The sequence below is a fragment of the Aulostomus chinensis genome, chromosome 18 (assembly GCF_037954235.1).
Source record: "Aulostomus chinensis isolate RoL2024-O1b breed Wild chromosome 18, RoL_Achi_v1.0, whole genome shotgun sequence".
Taxonomy (NCBI): domain Eukaryota; kingdom Metazoa; phylum Chordata; class Actinopteri; order Syngnathiformes; family Aulostomidae; genus Aulostomus; species Aulostomus chinensis.
The window spans coordinates 23,816,718-23,835,724 of NC_141337.1; the positions used below are offsets into that span (position 1 = coordinate 23,816,718).

The 19,007-nt window shown below is 42.7% G+C and overlaps 1 protein-coding gene across 1 annotated transcript; it reads left to right on the forward strand.

Annotated features, from left to right (window-relative positions):
* Positions 1-9,230: 9,230 nt before the first annotated feature.
* LOC147245838 (CCN family member 1) lies at positions 9,231-18,749 on the forward strand. The gene is made up of 5 exons (XM_086184178.1): positions 9,231-9,401; positions 10,970-11,183; positions 11,781-12,221; positions 12,640-12,818; positions 15,493-18,749. The coding sequence occupies exons 1-5, from the start codon at positions 9,351-9,353 to the stop codon at positions 15,796-15,798; spliced, it is 1,191 nt and encodes a 396-aa protein (XP_086040304.1). The 5' UTR covers positions 9,231-9,350; the 3' UTR covers positions 15,799-18,749.
* Positions 18,750-19,007: the final 258 nt, after the last annotated feature.

The following is a 19,007-nucleotide window of genomic DNA, read 5'->3' on the forward strand; positions in this document are numbered from 1 at the left end:
TCCCTATATGTTAATGTATCATACAGTCTTCAACGAAAATCTGCTCTGAGCACGTCAGAAAGTCAGTTAAATATCGACTCTGACTGTGGAGCCCTATTGCCTTGACAATTGGTCCAAAAATAATCGCAGAATAAATTGTTTTATATATACATTTTAACAGAGGAGGAATGCGGCTAAAGAAATAGTTTCACATTTTAGGAATATTTCTTTTTTTTTTTAACCCTGAGTTAGCTTAGAGATCAATGTCTCTAAATAAGATCTATATCACCAGAAGCCAGTTAGCATAAAAACATAATAAAGGCATAATCCAACTGCACCACTTAAATGTAGAATGTTTTTGTTTAACCTGTACAAAAACGGAAGTAAAACATTTACATGTTTGTGCAGCTTGCTTCTACAGTTTGATGAATAAACTTGAGGCTGTTTTGACTCTTTCAGCCAAGCTAAGCTAACCAACAAATGTACACGCGTTACAGTGACATCAACACTCTCATCTGACTCTTTTCAGGAAATGGGTTAAAACATCCAGGAACAACCCAACCTGCGATGCAAGCTAGGGGTGTCACGGTTCCTCAGGCCCATGGTTTGGACAGCATTGCCATTTTTGGGTCACAGTTTTGGTTTGGCTTTGACAGAAAGAAAAACATCTCCAGCAAGTGACAGCAAATCACAGACCACAACAGATATAACTGTTGATTCCCAGTGAAACCAAAGAATTTAACAAATAAGACTCAAACCAGCTTGTGATATTATCTTTGATATCATCAATAAAAAGAACTGAGCAAAGCCTATTTCAGGTTCCCAAATTCCGAATCAGAACAATAAACAAGTCACACATTCTGTCAGGTCCACTTTGGTGAAAGTACCTGCTCTCTGTTCACTGTGAATCCATGGTTTATTGAGATGGAGTGGTTGATGCACTGCACCTTTCATGTCTACGAGGGCATCAGGATGAAAGACAGGGAAGGTGGGTGGGCGAGTTGCTGAACGGGTGTTGTCACAGGATCGGTGAGAAAGTCATTCTCAGACACACTGGACAAAGAAGAACATGGATGGACCAACAGCAGGGAAAATATTACACAAGAGACTATTCAAAGTGGCAGAGTCTGGGACCAGATGATAAGGAGAACAGAAGACCGGCACCAGACTTCCTCTTGTAAGGTTAGAGTTGGGCTTTCCTGGACAATACAAAGCCGATGCATAAATGAGAACTCTGTTTGTCTGATTCTACCTCTCCTCTGTTGCCGTAGCTATCGTCAATTCAAATTACTTCAATTTTTCCCAACAAAGGTGAAGTCTTAAAGAGGATTTTTCTATGGTAACCATCTTTTTGATATCCTTCACACTACTGTGTGTTTGATATATGTATATATCGTACAGGAATTTCCAGCTGGGATGTGTATTGCAAATGAAAAGATGGATAAAAACAAGCAGAAGAAAGGTGAAGTTTTGAGACCTTCGTCAACTTTACAATCTCCAGGGCTGTTCCACAGTATTTGCCTGCCTGAGCTTCCAACCAGTCTGCCTCCACACAGACGACTTCGCTCTAAATTTTGCAGGTCCCCATCTGTGTTGCCTGCAGATACACACACCCTTCAAGTCTCAGATACACACACCTTTACAGTCAAACAGACAGGCAACCATGCTTGTACAATTATGTGTCATTTGGGTTGCAGTGATGTTCTTTCAGAGAGTTTCCAGTCCAGCACAGTGATGAACCCATTACAACCTGACATGGACTCACATCTGAAAAGGGGAGCTGTGCATAAGTCACTGGGTTTTGCAGAAACATGGTCTGCAGTCTCAGCAAGCCCTCAAGCATCAAATGGGTTTTATTCAAATATCTGTCCACCTGTGACAGATACTGGCAGAGACAGAGGGGGCAGACTGGTGACTCCACTTCAGACATCAGAGGAGGCTACGATCAAAGAAAGGCGCCAGCAGCAAAGGAGAAAGAGAAGCTATAGGGTGGACTGCGCAGGGAAACAGAAATATTTAGTACCATCCTTCACCAAGAAAGAGGAGGATGCCAGACTGTGTAAGTGGCTGCAAAGTCTGGGTGTTGCAGATAACAAGGAGAAGGATGCTACAAGCAACCAGCAGCATTTGTTTGTGTCCAGGTGCAAAGGGGTTATGGGCCACAGAGAGCCAGACGCAGTTGCGAGCCACAGGAGAGACAGACGACCCCATTTCCTACCTCCCATCTGTGAGCCACGCTCACACTTACATGTACCCCTCCTGCTTCCTGAAAACTCCCCGCCACCCTCACCCTGCACCTACCCCACTGCTCCCATCCGATCCTTTCTTGTACCACCACAGCATCAGCAACACAAACAAAGGAGGAAGTAAGGACTTGAGCCTTTTGATTTGCCGGTTCTCACTGGTTCAAAGGGTTTGTTATATTTGTTTCTTCTTTCTTTTGATTGTTGCCTTGTCCTGTAATCCAGGTTGCTGCTGTTGATGGAGCCGCTCCATCTGCATTATTGTGTTCATGTCTCATCATCCTGGCTTTTATTTTTCTTAAATCTTAAATTACCTAACTGTTTATTTCAGGCGCTTGTTTTGAGAAACATGTTTTCATTGTGGTGTCAGTATTCCTCCAGCAGAGGGTGCTGTCCAGACTTGAGGTGTGTGTGTGTGTGTGGGGGGGGGGGGGGGGGGGGTTGAGACAGTGGCTGTTGGAGCCTGAACAGAGCTGTCCTCTATGTGCTTGCTGAGGTGGGATCTGTGTGTCAGGACCAGAACACACAAGCCTCAGTCCCTCTCACCACTCGGCTCACATACCCGTCCTGCACATGTTTACCCTCAAACGCAGCCCAAACTGTTTGTGAGGGAGGCTCTTTTTTCAAGGCAGCTCGCCCCCCAGCCCTCTTTCCGCCAAATAAACATTGCACCGGAAATTGCAGGGATATCTGGGATTTTTGAGGGGTCCCGGTGGAAAAGAGGAGAGGGCTAGAACAAGGGTGCTCTCTGTGACACCTAAGGGGAGGGCAAAGAAGCACAAGGGAGGAAGGGGGTGGGGGTGTCCAGAGAGGAGGGCGTGACCTTGCCTTGGGTGGTTTGGCAGGGTGGGCTGCCTCAGTAAGATGCATATCCATTGACTAACAAGTACAGGTGACCCAGTTTCCTTTGACCCCATCAGGAGCACCAAGCCTGGAGTGTGTTTTAGGGCTGACCTCATTCAGTACCTAAGGAATGGACCACAGCTATCCATGAAGAAGAACTGATACTCTGGGATGCGCATCAAAGTGTACCGCGTGTCTGTCAACAGATAATGACTTCGTAGGATGATTGTAATTTCTGCACCTTCTTCTCTTGAGGTCATTCCAAATTGGCTGCAGGTGCAACTATAACCCCCTGACAAAACATGTATGAGTCTGAGGTTGTGTAAATTTTAACAGTTCCCTTCAACCCATTTGGACGATGCTGATGAAAAAGGCTGTATGAAAAATATTTAATGAACAGCAAAGGCAAAGGCAAGTCCTTTTACGCAGAAGCTGAAGCTGTGAGCTGTTTTTGTATTTTTAATTTATCATTTCTATTTGCTACAGAGGTGGTGAAATAGAGATTCCAGTGGACACTGATATTTATGTTGAGTTTTTCAGAAAATGCACTGGTTTTGTAGGTTATTTACAAAACTGACACATGCTTTTCTTGCCATGTTAGGTCTAAATGGGTTAAACCGCAGCCTTTTTATTGGCCAAAAAAAGCCTGGTGTTGTGGAAAAGCACCCAGTATGAAATCTGTTGTTGGACAGACTGTGCTGAGAGGACAACATGACGACCTTGTACTTATTTCACTTAGTTTGAAACTGTGTCTGCATGATTTCTCAATCTCCTCACATGTTGTTTTGCTGGTCTGTCATTTTTATGGATGCTGTGACTCAAATCGTTCTGGCCTGTGATTCTCTCTTTTATGTACACCATGCCTTGATTATAGTCTACATTCAACATAAATATATACAGGAGACAGCAGGAATTATAGATAGAGAAGTTTAAATCAATGCCTTTCTCTTCTCTCATCGAGGCATTGAATGTCTGCACAGCTGTAAACTATATTTACATGAAGATGAAAATGCAGCTGTTTGTGTTTGGAGGGATGCGTGTGTGTAGATCTGGGTGTAGACATGTGAATGTCACACACCTGACAGCTGCTATAAATTTGTGTGTGTGTGTGTGTATGCCCTCCGTGCCTTCTTTTCTCAACTATATGTTTCAGTGTTTGGGAAGTCAACAGTAGAGTTCCTGTTCTTGGTTTAAAAATAACTTTGAGACTTAAATTCCTTGACCCCCCCCCCCCCCCCCATCCTCTCTCTTACCGGCACTCTCCTAACCTCTGTTTGCTTGTTTTTCTTCCCCATTTCTTCTGTTTTGGAACAGGCTACACTCTGCGGCTTTCTTTTTCTTCCCGCTATTGGTCCATGCTGCACACACTCACACTCATACACAGAAAATACCAAAAAAATTAAAGACGTGAAGTGGATTAAAAACCCAAATTACTACTGCTTCTGTGTGCATGTTCTTATTTGTAAAATGTAACATTACATGTACAAATAAAGCGCAAATGTGATACTGCAATACATCGGTCACTCCTTCATCCTAGAGATAAATATGTTAAAGAGGAAAAACGAAAGTCTACAGCCATGAGTGTCAGTTACTAATGAACAAATGAGGAACTAATGAGTCGGAATTGGGAATTACCAGAGCTGAATTACCAGAGAGCTGACTGAATGTTGCTGATGTCAATTCCTCAATTTCCTCATCAATCAGTCCTTAAGTGACTAGTGAGGAACTAATTTAGGACAAAATAATGGTTAATCAATTCTCTTAATCTGGGGATGATAACAAGTTCAGGTGAAAAGTCCATTAGATAATATATTAATGATATACTCCAAAAAGGTAATAATTTATTCCTAAAAAAATGTGAAGTAACCATACTGAGCCTCTTCATCGGTTACTCCTTGTAACACTGAACTTATGAGGTACATTGCTTGACAGTAATTATTCATTACTTCATGATTACTTCATCTTTAACTTATGAGAACATCTTGTCAATGAATGTTAAACTAATAAATCCTTGAGCATAAATGTCCCACCACCATCATGATGATATAAAGTAATAATGACCTTTGACCTTAATCAACAAATTCTCTTCAGTGCATCCTTGAGTCTCAGTAGATATTAGAGGCACATCCCTCCAGGTGTTTATAGATGTTGCATTGTTGATAATGGGATGGACAGAGGGACAACTTGAAAATATTATGCCCACACTGCCGACAGCACCGAGACAGAAAAAGCATTTCATTTTGCAAACCTTAGAAGAAGCGACCTTTCTATTATATGAAAATGCTTATGACTATAACTTTTACTGAATATCACTAATTATACATTCTTAATATGTTTAAATGTGCTAATATTCATATAAATATGTGTGAAAGGTGTGCGATTGTATGTGTGTGTGTGTGTGTGTGTGTGTGTGTGTGTGTGAGAGAGAGAGAGAGAGAGACACACACACACAGAGAGAGACAGAGATGGGTGTGGTGGAGCTCCTGTTGTGTCGTGCTTCTTAGAAACACAACTCATATAGTACAGCGTCAGACTCTCTCACACACACATGCGCGCGCACACACACACACTCATACACACACAGACACACAGACACACAGACACACACACACACACACACACACACACACACACACACACACACACACACACACACACCTCCCCTTCAGTAGGGTTGAGCTGATGGTGATCATGAATCAGAGGTGATTTGCTTTTGTTCCACTGACCTCACTCTCCTCTCCTCTTTTTGCTTTTCTCACTGCCTAATATTTCCGCGGCTCCAGCCTCACCTCACGCTCTCATGTCCAGTTTCCACTGGCTTGTTTTTGAATGTTTGATCTGTTTCTCACCTGCCATTGCCCCCCGCCCCCACCTCTCCTGCAGCCTTCAACCATTACCACTCCTTTGACTTTTCAATGGAAGTGACAGGGAGGCTTTCCAGTGAACTCTTAAAGCAGACTTGTGTCACTTTAACCATTACAAGTTGACGTTCGCTGTCAGGTTAGAATGTAAAGGTCAGAGTACAGGGCAAGTTCTCAGTGGCAGAGTCTTGTATCCCCCAGGGCAAATGAATGTGTCTGCTCTGGTGTGTGTTGGAAATCTTGCATGTTTGTTTGTTATGTCTGGGATGGAAGCCACTGAGACTGAAGTGGAAAGGAATGATTCTTTGATGAGTCAATGGAACTTCAAGAACACTGCAAAAACACATTTTTCACTGTGTGTGTTCCTGTGTGTGTGTGTGTGTCAGTGTGTGTGTCTCAGCTTAGCTCCAGAGGTTTCGCTCTCTTCATTTTCTCTTAAGGCTTGTTTACACAGAGCTGTTACATCACCTCCGCACTCTGACAGAGAGAGATGGATTGTGTGGGAAGAGGATGGAGGTTTGGTGAATACATAATCTTGCTTTCTGTGTAGGCCTCTGTGTGTGCGCATGGGTGTGCATGTATTTGTGTTTGTGCATGTGTGCGTGTGTGTGTTTGTGAGTGTATGTCTCTGTGTGTCTGCGATTATGTGAACACAAACTGCATGCAGTGTGTGATAGGGTGTGTTCTGTTCAGTTAAGATTCAATATTTAAAGAACTTTATCTGTCCCTAAGGTGCATTTCAGTCCTCCAGCCAGCCAGTTGCAAAAACAAACAAAAAAACAATCAAATCAAGCCAATCCAATCAGAGGTGCCGCTGTCCTGATGGCATTAAAGAAAATTCATATGAAAGAATATGGTTTGATTGAGTCTGTTAGCTTCTTAAGCGCTGGTTCCTTTCAGAGGGAGCTTAACTCTGTCAGCCGAACAACACATAAAAAATACATACGTACATAAAATATTCCCAGAGTTTTTGCATCAAGTGAGTTCTTTGCCGGCCGTGCTTTGGACAATCAACTCTGGGTTTTTATGAAGGTAAAAACTCTCATTCATCATCATTGCATTCAAGTTATAGCATTTAGTTTTCTTTAGATTGTTGATAAACCCAGGGGCATTTTTCTAAAATCCTCAGACTCTTTCAGCAATCAGGGTAAGTAAATGTTCTGTCTCCTGCGTCATAAAAATGCAATGTGTGTCTTAAGCTGCCACTTATTTTCCATGAACATCCACCTCTTTTGTACATTGTGTTATTTTGGATTCTGACACAGGAGCCAAATCAATATTGGCAAATATGGAAATGAACCTCCTTCCTGGGTTTGGTACTTTAAACATCAAGCAGGGGTACGTATGTTCTAGGATACTGCCATTGTTTGAATTACAAACAACAGGGCAACTCGCTCAAAGGGGTTTTGCTCTGTATTTGGCTGTTAAAATAAATGTGTGATGACACAGCACTAAAATGCTCTTTCTCCTTTACTCTGTTAGTTATCCTCCTCTGCTGTAAATTCCTTGTCTATTTTTTTTTCATTTTAGTCTTTGTTTTTAATTGAATCAATTTTTTTCACGTTTTTAGTTGTGAGGTGTCTCGAGTTAAATGAGTTTTTTTGTGCAAAGTAAATATATGAAATAATTACAATTATAAATTTTGCATTGCAGCTATATGCTCCCGCATTGTTGACCTTTCACAATGACCTGGGCTTTGGACCAAAATCTTTTCAGTTCATCAACAAATCCTGGTGAACATGTGTGCTAAGGCTGAAGAAATTCGAGGCATAAAAGTGCAGTCCTTCATTTACATTCTCCATCAAAACAGTTTTTCATTCGGCTTAAATACACTGGAGATACATGTAGTATCACTAATGAATTTTCCCTTTGATTCCAGTTTTCATGCATGTGGGAGTAAGGACAAGTGGATGGATTCACATTTTTAAAATCATCTTTACCGTCACAGGAAGCAGACATTTAGCTTCATATAAATTAAAAAGACACAAATTATTCTTGTAGTACATGGAAATCTCCTAACACGCCACTCGCGTGTCTTTAAAAGATAATCTGAAATGTCACTGAACTGGTAGCATTACTTCAAATGAAGAAGTTCTCAAATAAGAAATTAAATTTAACATTAAGTAAACCTAGTGGATAGCATCGTTAATGTTTGGGTGTTAAGTGGGATGAACTTGATAATAGGTGTGTGTGCAAATACGATTATGCCTCCAATAGGAGTGCACACATGGAAGTGTGTGTGTGTGTGTGTGTGTGTGTGTGTGTGTGTGTGTGTGTTCAACCCTTTGAGTTTGCAGAAAGCGATTTATGGAGGATGAAGGGTGACCAATTCTTCAGTGTTGGCATTCATCTCTGCAGGCGTCCATCAGCTTAATGAAACCTCTGATGAAAACTCTAATGGAAAGTAACAATCCAGCCAGACAATCCCTCTCACTGAATTCCAACAAGAAGCTCACGGCTGAAGGGTTAAATGTGTGTTTCCAGGAGTGCACAGATGTAGAATATGTATTTAACCTCTCACACACACAGCATCGGTGTGTATCGCTGCAGTGTTAGCCACCAGCTCAGGTAAGTTCTGTAGATGGTTGGTTTCCTGTGAGCGTGTCTGTGGGATGACAGGGAGATTATCCAGGCAGTCCCTTGCCTCCGCTCTGCACTCTTCAATGAAAACCCACTCCCAAATGAAAAATGAACTTAAGTGTTTTGTGTGGTGTGTGTGTGTGTGTGTGTGTGTGTGTGTGTGTGTGTGTGTGAGGGAGAGAGAGGGGGGTAGCCTGGGAACCTCTGAGCAGGTAAAAGGGATGTGGGGTCTAAAAACAGGATATGGGGAAGGAAAAGAGAGTGATGGTAGATTATCATTCTCAACATCACTATCCATCCATCAATCTTGCTCCCCTCCAGTGTTACTGCAGCACACAGCAGCAGCTGGCTATACTTGTTTTACCTTTCACAAAGCTGGACAGAGGTATGCGTGTGAAAAGAAGTTTAAAGCACCAAAAATATTATTTTCGCTCAAACAAAAATAAATAAACACCAGAAAGCCAGGTCCTCTTTGGAATGTAGTAATTCTGAATTTTATGAATGACTGCATTCATTCTTGGCCACGCCCCCGCCCAAGCCTCCACTCTGTATTGGAGCTCTAAGCCACCCCCTTCTTCCCGCCCTCTTGGGGGACAGCTTGGCCGCCCATCGGCGTCCTAATTGGCTAAAGGCGGCCCGGAGGGGGCGGGGCTGCTATAAAAAGCAATGAGCTGATATAAAAACAAGCTCCAAACTTTGATCGATGAAATCTTGCAAGTGATGGAGGACTTTTGAGGATCATAGTGTGCAAGTTGGATTTAATCTTTGGTGGACAAACGCTATTGTACCTGGAGGATTTATTTGTCGGATCATTGCTCTTCCTCTGTGTGAATCAACTGACAGCATGCGGACACTGCTTTTACTTGCTGTTATGCAGGTGGTGACAGTCACATTGGTGAGTGCACGAGTTGTATTTAGTGTCATGGTTTTGCTCATGTAAACACACATGCAGGAATAAAGACTCACGTGTCCGCACTGCGAGTGCAGCTCCAGTGGATTTGAGCTGCTCTTATTTGGTTACACGTCCATTTAACACCGTTTTGCTTTTCAAAATAACAGTCTGATGAAATGAACTGCCACAAGTCAAAAATGTGGGCACCACTATTCTCTTCCCCTTCAATTATGCATAGTAATGGATGGAGTCTGTGTTAAATACTCATGTAATGCATGTTATATTGCAAAATTATCAGCATAATTAAGAAAAATAAAAGTTTGAAAGCTTTTGTAAATGTAATAATACTGCATTACAAACCAGTTCATATGTAGGCTTGTATAAGTTCAAAAACAAGGCATGAGATAATATGACAATAATAGCAATAGTAATCATAATAATAAATAATGATAATAAGTATTACATTTAAAAAAAATAACAAATATTTTCCACATTACATTTTTCACTATGATTTTAGTTATTTCATCAATTTCATTTACACATTCACCTTAATCTTTAACACTGCATGATATTCTATACAATAATTTATACTGGAGTAGAAGTATAAAGTAAAAACTTAATGCTGGACGTTACATGGTTGAATTCATTTAAATTTTAATATCAGACGATAAAACGATATTCTTATATTTCATCCACTTGGAACAAACTTGCTGATGGTGGGTGTGTGGAGCGGGGCTTCTACAGAGGCTTCTAACCTTGGGCAACCCTACAGCACTCTACTCTTTTGCCAGCTATATGTAGATCCTACTATAGGATCCCAATTTCATGACAGTAATATTACCCTAATGGAGACAGACATACTCATAAGGTCAATATGAAGTGGCAAATCTATTAATAGCCACAGGAATACATTGTGGCTTTTACCTTGAAGATGTTTCTATGTCTGATGCTAGATGTAATTCAACACGTTATCGTCACTGTGATGTCGTGTCCAGCTTTTACTACCCAAGACCCCCAACATTGAGTGACAGCAGTGAGGGAGAACTGTCCTCAAGAGAGACGCATGAAGGGATCTACTGCCTGCTGGGAGTTGTTGGAGAGACAGAGAGAGAGAGAGAGAGAGAGAGAGAGAGAGAGAGAGAGAGAGAGTGTGTGTGTGTGTGTGTGTGTGTGTTTGTGTGTGTGTGTGTGTGTGTGTGTGTGTGTGTGTGTGTGTGTGTGTGTGTGAGTGTGTTTGTGCATGCATGGAGGAGGAGGGAGCAAAAGATGTAGGAGCAGAGAGGTGGGGTTGGTGGGGGACTGAGAACATCCCTTTCATCCTCGCTCACCCCAGCGAATGCCAAGCGGAAGGCGACAGAGGGTCACAGATATCCCTGTGGGGCTTGGGACAGTGCTGGGTATTCAGTGACACGCACACACACTATGAGGAATGTCTATGATGTGTGTAACATGAGTTCAACTATTGTCCGACTTGCTGCCAGTGTGACTCCTGCACCAAGTGAAGGTTTCAATATTCAGGTGAACCCCACTAGTATGATTTCATGCTGAGCTGTGACTGTTCCCTGCTTTAGGTGACTACAGACTGTCCAGTGGTGTGTGAGTGTCCCGCAGGACCGCCGTCTTGTCCTCCCGGGGTCAGTTCAGTCCCCGATGGCTGCAGCTGCTGCAAGGTGTGTGCCGCCCAGCTCAACCAGGACTGCCACGAAGGAAGGCCCTGCGACCACCATAAAGGCCTGGAGTGCAACTATGGCAATGATGTGGGCCGCGCTCATGGCATCTGCAGGGGTATGTACAGAGGAGGGGGTGGGGGTCAGACTTAGATTTGGGTTTGGCTTGGCCTCAGAGTTTTGGTTTTACTTCAGGGTTGAGTGAGGGAATGTATAACTTCAGGGTGGGGAATCTGGCTTCCTCTCCAAACGGCTGGCGTTTCTCTTTGATAGGGGCTTGAGGTTTGAAGCCCGTGCCACCTTTCAAAAACAGAGCACCTTCATGAGCTGCAACTGAAAACTGGCCAAGTCCCGGATTTATATAAGAAGTCCAGTGTGTACACAAACAGTCCCATGGAGCACACAAACACGCACACACACAGTGGTATTTTTATGTGTGTTTATTTGGGGGTGTTTCTATATAAAGGGGGGTATCCGGGGTGTTGTATGGGGAGTCCCACTGGGAGAGCGGAGGGGAAGGACATTGTAAACCAGTCAAAATTCCTCTCTGGTCTAAGAATAGAGCTTGCTTCACAAATCTGGAGATAGTGTGTCTGTCTCTCTCTCTCTTACATGCATATGAAAGGCACACTTACGTATGAGCCGCTTTCTTTTTTCTGTATAAATATTTGGTATTTTTTCATTTGAACCAACTCATCTTCTTCCTTTCCCTCAGCAAAGGCAGAGGGCCGCTCCTGTGAATACAATGGGCGGATTTATCAAAATGGCGAGAATTTCCGTGCTGGTTGCAAGCACCAGTGCACCTGCATCGATGGGGCAGTGGGCTGTGTGCCGCTTTGCCCTAGCCATGTACCCTTGGCATCCCCTTCCTGTCCTGCCCCACAGCTGGTCAAGGTGCCAGGCCAGTGCTGCCTCAGCATCGACTGCCACAAGGGAACAACCGTTGTGCCCCCAATGCACCGACGACCCCAACCTCCAGCATACCCGCCTTACCCATTCATCCCATACCCTGCCTACCCATACTCAAAGCCATATCAAAAACCCTACCGGAAGCTGTACCCCTACAAACCCAAAAAAGAGAAGGATTCCCTGGGCAACGAGCTGGTGGAGGTGGTGCGCAAATGGGACAAGCCACGTGGCCACAAGCACCTGGCGGGTAAGAGAGGGCACTGCAGTGTCCCCTCAGAGCACCGTCTGTTTCCTCGACTCTGTAAAGCATCATGTTTATGTTTTAGCCATTTTAGCCCCCTGACGCACAAACGACCCCACTGTGAGCTTTTCCTTCTGCATCTGTGTGGATGTGTGTATGTCAGCATTTATGTGAGGCTTGTTTTCCACTGGCTCCTTGCACACCAGAGGTGCTCTCACACAGCACATACCTCTGTCACCCAGCTTTCCCCCGCTGTAATCACCCTCTCTATGTGTTACTGTTCCTTGAATGAGGCTAGTGTGCTTTGCATCTCTCTGTGCCTCTCCTTTTGCCTCCCGCTCCCACCGGCCCTTTTCCCCCCAATTTCACTTTTGCTGATCTTGGTTCTCTTTCTCTGATGTCCTTATTTCATCATCTGTCCTAGCGTGGAGGCAGGTGGGCGATCAGTGCGTGGTTCAGACCACTTCCTGGTCCCAGTGCTCTCGGAGCTGTGGGATGGGTGTTTCCTCTCGTGTTACCAATGACAATGCCCGGTGTAAGCTGATCAAGGAGACACGTCTGTGCAACATCCGGCCCTGCAGCTCCATGTCTGTCCCTCTCAAGGTGAGGAATGTATTCTTATGAAATGATAAAGGAAGAGATTGGAGTGGCTCCTCAACTGGCCCACAACCAGCCACCATGCTAAATACATTCAGGGACAGATTGCTCTCAAGGGGACAGATTGGTATTAATATCATGGCATGCCTACAACGCCCCGCTCCTGAATCCCCCTGTTGCTATAGCTCTTTCTGGTCCATTCCATCTATTCACAGTTCTGTTGCTGTGTGGGCAACATCCAACAGGATGATGAGAAAGCTGGGGTTAAAACATTAGCCCAGTTTACATAAGATCTATTTGTACGTGTGTTCACTGTTAGTTATAGAAAGTTTATATGTTTATGCATTTGTCAGATATTTTTGTTTAGGAAAAAATATATATAAGTACCATGGACAAGAAAAGTATGTTCTTTGATCCCACACTTGGGGCTGCCCCTGTCCTAGTTGGGGCCCTAAACGGAATCCCCTTCCATACTCACACCCGTACTATATATGAAAGTGCAGTGCATGATAAAATACTAAAGAAATGAACAGCCTTTATTTGTAAGAATAAGTCCAATAGAAATAACTTGGACAAACCTAAAAAAATAACTGGTTTATGTGCTGGTAGTGAATCTCCCTGGGTAACACATTTCAGCTTTGACTCTGTTTATGTCCCCTAATGGTAAACTGAAGAATGAAGTTGATGAAAATACTCGCCTAAGAAGGATTTAAATGTCATTAATACAAATACTACAACTATTATCACTAAAATTACTATTTTGGTCTTAATATCACACACAAGCATGAAATGACTGAAAATACTTGCCTGAAAAAACATTAAAATGCGCTTAGTACATACTCCACGACCAGTAGTAATATAATCCAAACATTTCTTCCATTATTCTTATTGTTATTATTATTATTTCTATTAATATATTATCATTATCAATGCACAGTCCTCAGAAACATGCTAAGTCTATGTTTCCTCAGAGAATGAACTTCTCTTTATGTAGTGAGTAGCAGCTGAAGTGTTCAGGGCCACAAGTTTTACAGTTTTACAACATACCTACCCTCAGGCATTTCATCTTGATTGACATGTGTCTTTTCTCTCCTCCAACTGGCCAATGGGCAAGCCTCATTTCAGCACTACGTGAATATGCACATTCATTGCACATCTTGCGCTAAAAGAAGCCCTACTTCCAAACGTGAGGCCCTATAAACAACGCCTGCTCTGCTTTTAGGTAGGGTCAGCCTTGCCCACACAGACCCTCAAAAGCCTCCACTCAGGAGTTGCGTTTATTGTTACCCTTACACAACAACTTTTTTTGGGGAAAATTCATTTGTTTGCCCTCCTTTCCAGAGCCAGACATGAAGATTGATACCCTTTCTCGTAAGCCTCTGTCACAAACTCGGCTGTAATTAGTAGAAGCAGACGCTATTCTATTGGTCAACAAATGTTTCGTTGGATTGGTTGAAATTACAACGGGGATTTAGAGATACTGCATCAAATCACTGTGCTACGAAAGTAGTTTGGGTGCATCCAAATTGTTTCATAACGAATGTTATACACAATTCTAGTTCTGTTAATGAAGGCAAAAAAAAAAGACCATTTTGGAGAAAAGTGCATTTGATTACTAATGACATATTTATGCTAATCTGCCCATCTGCAACTATTCATCGTGCTAAGCTAACAAGCCCGTCTCTGTGGGTCTCAGCTCCCTAATGAATGCACAAAGATGGAAGAGTACACAGAAACTGAAGATCAGTGTGTCAGCAACAAACAAACAAACAAACAAACAAACAAACAAACAAACAAACAAACAAACAAACAAACAAACAAACAAACAAACAAAACAAAAAAATCATGCTCTGAACATACTACCAATGATAATCAATTAAATTGTGTTTTTCAGCACTTTAGTCAGCTGTGCTTGTTTTAAATGTGCTATATCAATCTGACATTTATTATGAAGTAAACATATCTATAAATCACCTTCATATCTGCCTGTGATTCGTACTTAACGTTAATGATTTGACCAAAATGGAAACTAGACCCGTGTAGGTTCAGCAATTTTTTTTTTGTAATTTTTGGTTTGAAATAAATCAAAACAGTTAAAACAATAAAAGTTAGTTTGACACAGGATTAACTCCGTGAACTTTTTAGAGACCACAAGTGTTCCCCTGGTTTGTTTGTGGGGGTTGGGTTTGGAGCTATGCCGCTCTGAACCCCCGTGGCTGTCAGCTGCACTCACTGGCTCTTTGCTGTGTGATTTAAAGAGCACTTGACTCACCCACTCAGTTGCTCTCTCGCATTTCATACACAACGCTCTCCCAAACACGCTGCCTCCTGCCATCAGCCACTCATGAGCTTGATGGGTTGTTATCCACCTGTTTTCCTCAACTCTCCCAATGTTTGCAGAGCTGTTGTGGGTGTTAATGTGCATCAGCAGCAATCCTTCAGCTATTGTTGGTATGCTCCTAACGCCAGCATTCATCTGCTGGCCTGACCTTTATTTTGTTTTCCCCTGTCTCTGGTTTTAACTGCATTAACTTGGTCTTTCATGTCTCTGTCTTTGAGTTATTTTACATCGCTGATTCCAGGCAAATGGTAATGTGATTCTGCATATGGAATCACAGCTGCAAGAGGAAACATTTAACAACAACTGAATTGATTTGATTTCTGTCTTCTCTCTCCACAGAGAGGAAGGAAGTGCTCACGAACCCATAAGGCCCCCGAGCCACAGCGTCTGTCCTACGCCGGCTGCAGGAGCACTCGTCTCTACAGACCCAACTACTGCGGCGTTTGTCGGGATGGCCGCTGCTGCTCGCCCCGTCGCACACGCAATGCCAGTGTGACCTTCGCCTGCCCCGATGGTGAACACTTCAACAGGTCCGTGATGTTCATCCAGTCCTGCAAGTGCAGCGATGAGTGCAACCACCTCAACGAAGCAGCCATGCCCCCACAGCAATGGCTGTATGGAGACACACACAAGTTCGTTGACTAGCAGTGTTATCCCCCATCTACATTCCTTCACTAAAAAGACATTTACTCCCCCTGCCCCCGGCAATCCCCGTTATAGAATAGCTCTTCTTAGTGTGTCTATGAGTAGATGCAAGCGATGTGCATACATCAAATGATTTGGGGAGGAATGGGGAGAAAATTGAATCAGTTGGGCGCATTTTCAACTTGGAAAGAGCAACAAGAGCAGCCCTTGCTTTAGTATAGATGAAGGGTTGTTTCTGGCCCAGCCAGACTTGTGTAGACTCCAGTGGAAAATGCAATACGTGGATTTTCCATGTAGCCATGTTGCTACCATGCACCAAATATCCCCTGAACTCTATGAAACTTTAGTTGGGGATGATGGGGCAGAAGCTGAAACACGTACACATGATTGCTTTGTGGTCACATGACAGTGACTGAACAACTGGTCTGACAAGATGATAGGCAACTGATGTTTCTTTGGAGCCATATTTGAAACCAATCTGTGCACGCTGACATCCGAGTATTAATAATCAAGGTAAAGACTCATGGAGACAAACAAGACTGGAATGATGGTAGCAGAAGATGGAGGAGCATCTCAGACAGGAGCGTGGCTTGTTTCCTTTTATGGTATTTATTCATTTGGTATTTATTGTTGAGACAGACATGATGAGACACAGTGGCCTGCCACTAGGGAAGGCTGTGCTGCTATGTTTGGAGCATCAGCACGGCTGAACGGGGATCTGAAAAGGACAAAGCAGCTGAGAGCTGTCAGCCATGGAAGGGAGAGGAGGACTCCCACAGATCCAGGGCTTGACGCCAGGGTCACATCAGAGGTCAGAATGGCCAGAAAGCCTTGTGTAATGATGGATGATGGAGGCTAGAGGATGAGAAGAGACTGGAAAAAGGCAGCAGTTGAACCTGATGGGTTATGGCTTCATGTGCATTAGTAGGGTATATGTCAAAGGTTGTTTAAACAGCTGGACTCATCCCCTGCCTTATCTCCACAAGAAACTGAGATATTTAGCAAGCACCAGAGGAACAAGCCTGGGATTCTGGCATCAACAAGTCGACCGCCTAATCCTCTGCAAATTACAATCCTGACTCCAAGGGGGCAGTGAGAGAAATCAGCCACTCACTGGTCTGCTTTAAAAATAAAATTTGAAAACTGCATCACAGAGGTAAACATGTAATTTGTGACTGGTGGGTGGAACTGCACTGCTGCCCGATTGGGCCTATCATTGAGCAGTGACGGTTGCAGGCCAACTCACTGAAAAGAAACAAGACCTTCTTCATGTTCAAGTATTTCTGGGTAAAGCTGGCGAAGGCTCTGACATCACTGTCAGAGAAGAGCGCGCAGAGGATGGGACCAGGAACGACAGAGTTCAACAACTACCTGTTGGGGCAGGATCGTTTTCGGGACAAGAACCTTGAGAAGTCAAACATCTTAATAAACTGGGACTTGGGTTTATGTTCATGCACCTTATAACAGCCTTGAGTCATGATGAAATGTTGTATTTTATAATTGAGAAGTTGTTTTAAAATAGTTTTCATCTAAACCAAATTTAAAGGCAGAGTTTTGAAGCTTCATACTATTGTTCTTTCAAACATTTGTGCCATGACATAGTGGCACAAATGCATTTACAGTGAAGTTCTGTGAAACTGGAAAAATATTCCCATTTTCTACCATTTCTTGGTTACAGTAGGCTTTCTTTTTTGAGAGAATTTGTTGCCTCAAAACTGTTATAAAATTTTACAGATGATAATAAGTGTGTGTGTATGTATGTATATGTGTGTGTGTGTGTGTGTGTGTGTGTGTGTGTGTGTGTGTGTGCACGCGCGTGCCATTTTACCATTGCTATTTGCCGATGTAGATGCTATGGGTTCCTGTATTGTAAGTGTAGCGTTGTTCTGAGGACATTATAGAGCAGCTATGTACAGATACATTGTTCACTTAAATACTGAAGTAGTTCATGTATACTTTAGCACTGAATAAGGCCAGGGTCAGATCCTTTATGAGAGTTAAGTGTCAATTTGAAAGCATGGTGAGTGTATGTCTGCAAGTACTTTAAATACCATTTGTAATAATAAAGTCATGCTTTGGACAATCTATATATATTAAAAAAAGACTCAAAAATGAATCCCACATGATCCATCTGTAGAAGGGTGTAAAACAAACATTTGATCTTGCTGGGATGGGCTGATCAGTTTGTTCATGTTCCAACCCGCATGTTTTTGGATGTGGAGATCTTTTATTACCTGCTGACACCTGCACATTTTCTCAGACCAGGTGGGAATTACATGGATACAAAACTGATGAGCAAGTGTCGATACCTTTAATTCATCAATGTTCAGAGATGACTTTACAGTGTGGGTGCATTTATTCAACAGAGGTGTTGTTGACCTGCCTAGAACTGCATACCCTTATGTTTCATCAACAGCACGAATACATAAATGAAAGTCACAGTTGGTCCAAAAAAAATCACTGGTGTGTCAACACTCATGACTCTACCACTGCAGATCTTACTGATGCGCTGCACTTGGCCTTCAACTCATGACAGCAAAGCAATCGAGCAGGCAGGCAGGCAGGTGGAACTGTAACGCCTGTATGGAGCCGATTCTACAGCTGTGACACTGATAATGTGTTAGTCCAGTGAATAAGATAATAAAATGACTTGCAGGTGGTACAACTCTTATATGTGGCATAGTGATTATATGTCTAAAAAAAAAATACTACTGGGATGACAACAGAAAACTGCAAGCAAGCATTTACATGCCCATTAGTTCCCCTTATAGACAAATTTTAAAAACTGGCCATACAGTCATACACCGGGTTTTGATTTGTCCCGTTGAATAAATCTTTCACCCCAATAGATAAACTCTTACTGAGGTTCTCAATCTGTATTTTTGTTGTGTCACTGTATACCATGATAAACTAGAACTGGTATTTTTACAATCTGCCTACGTAGCGTTGTAGTAGTCTTTTCTGCATTGCAGTTATGTTAGGAGACTTGTATTGATTTGCAAAAAAAAAAAAACCAAAAAACTTCAGCATATTATTTTGTTATATCTTGGAATACTGTTGTCAATAATTAAATTCTATATTATTACAATTATTTGAAATGTACTTAAAAGTTTCAAGCTGAACGCTAAAATGCTATTAATTAGGGTTGGCTTCTCATGCATGCCACTTTTGGTCCCGCACTGTAGCATGCTAACATTTCAGAGCTGATG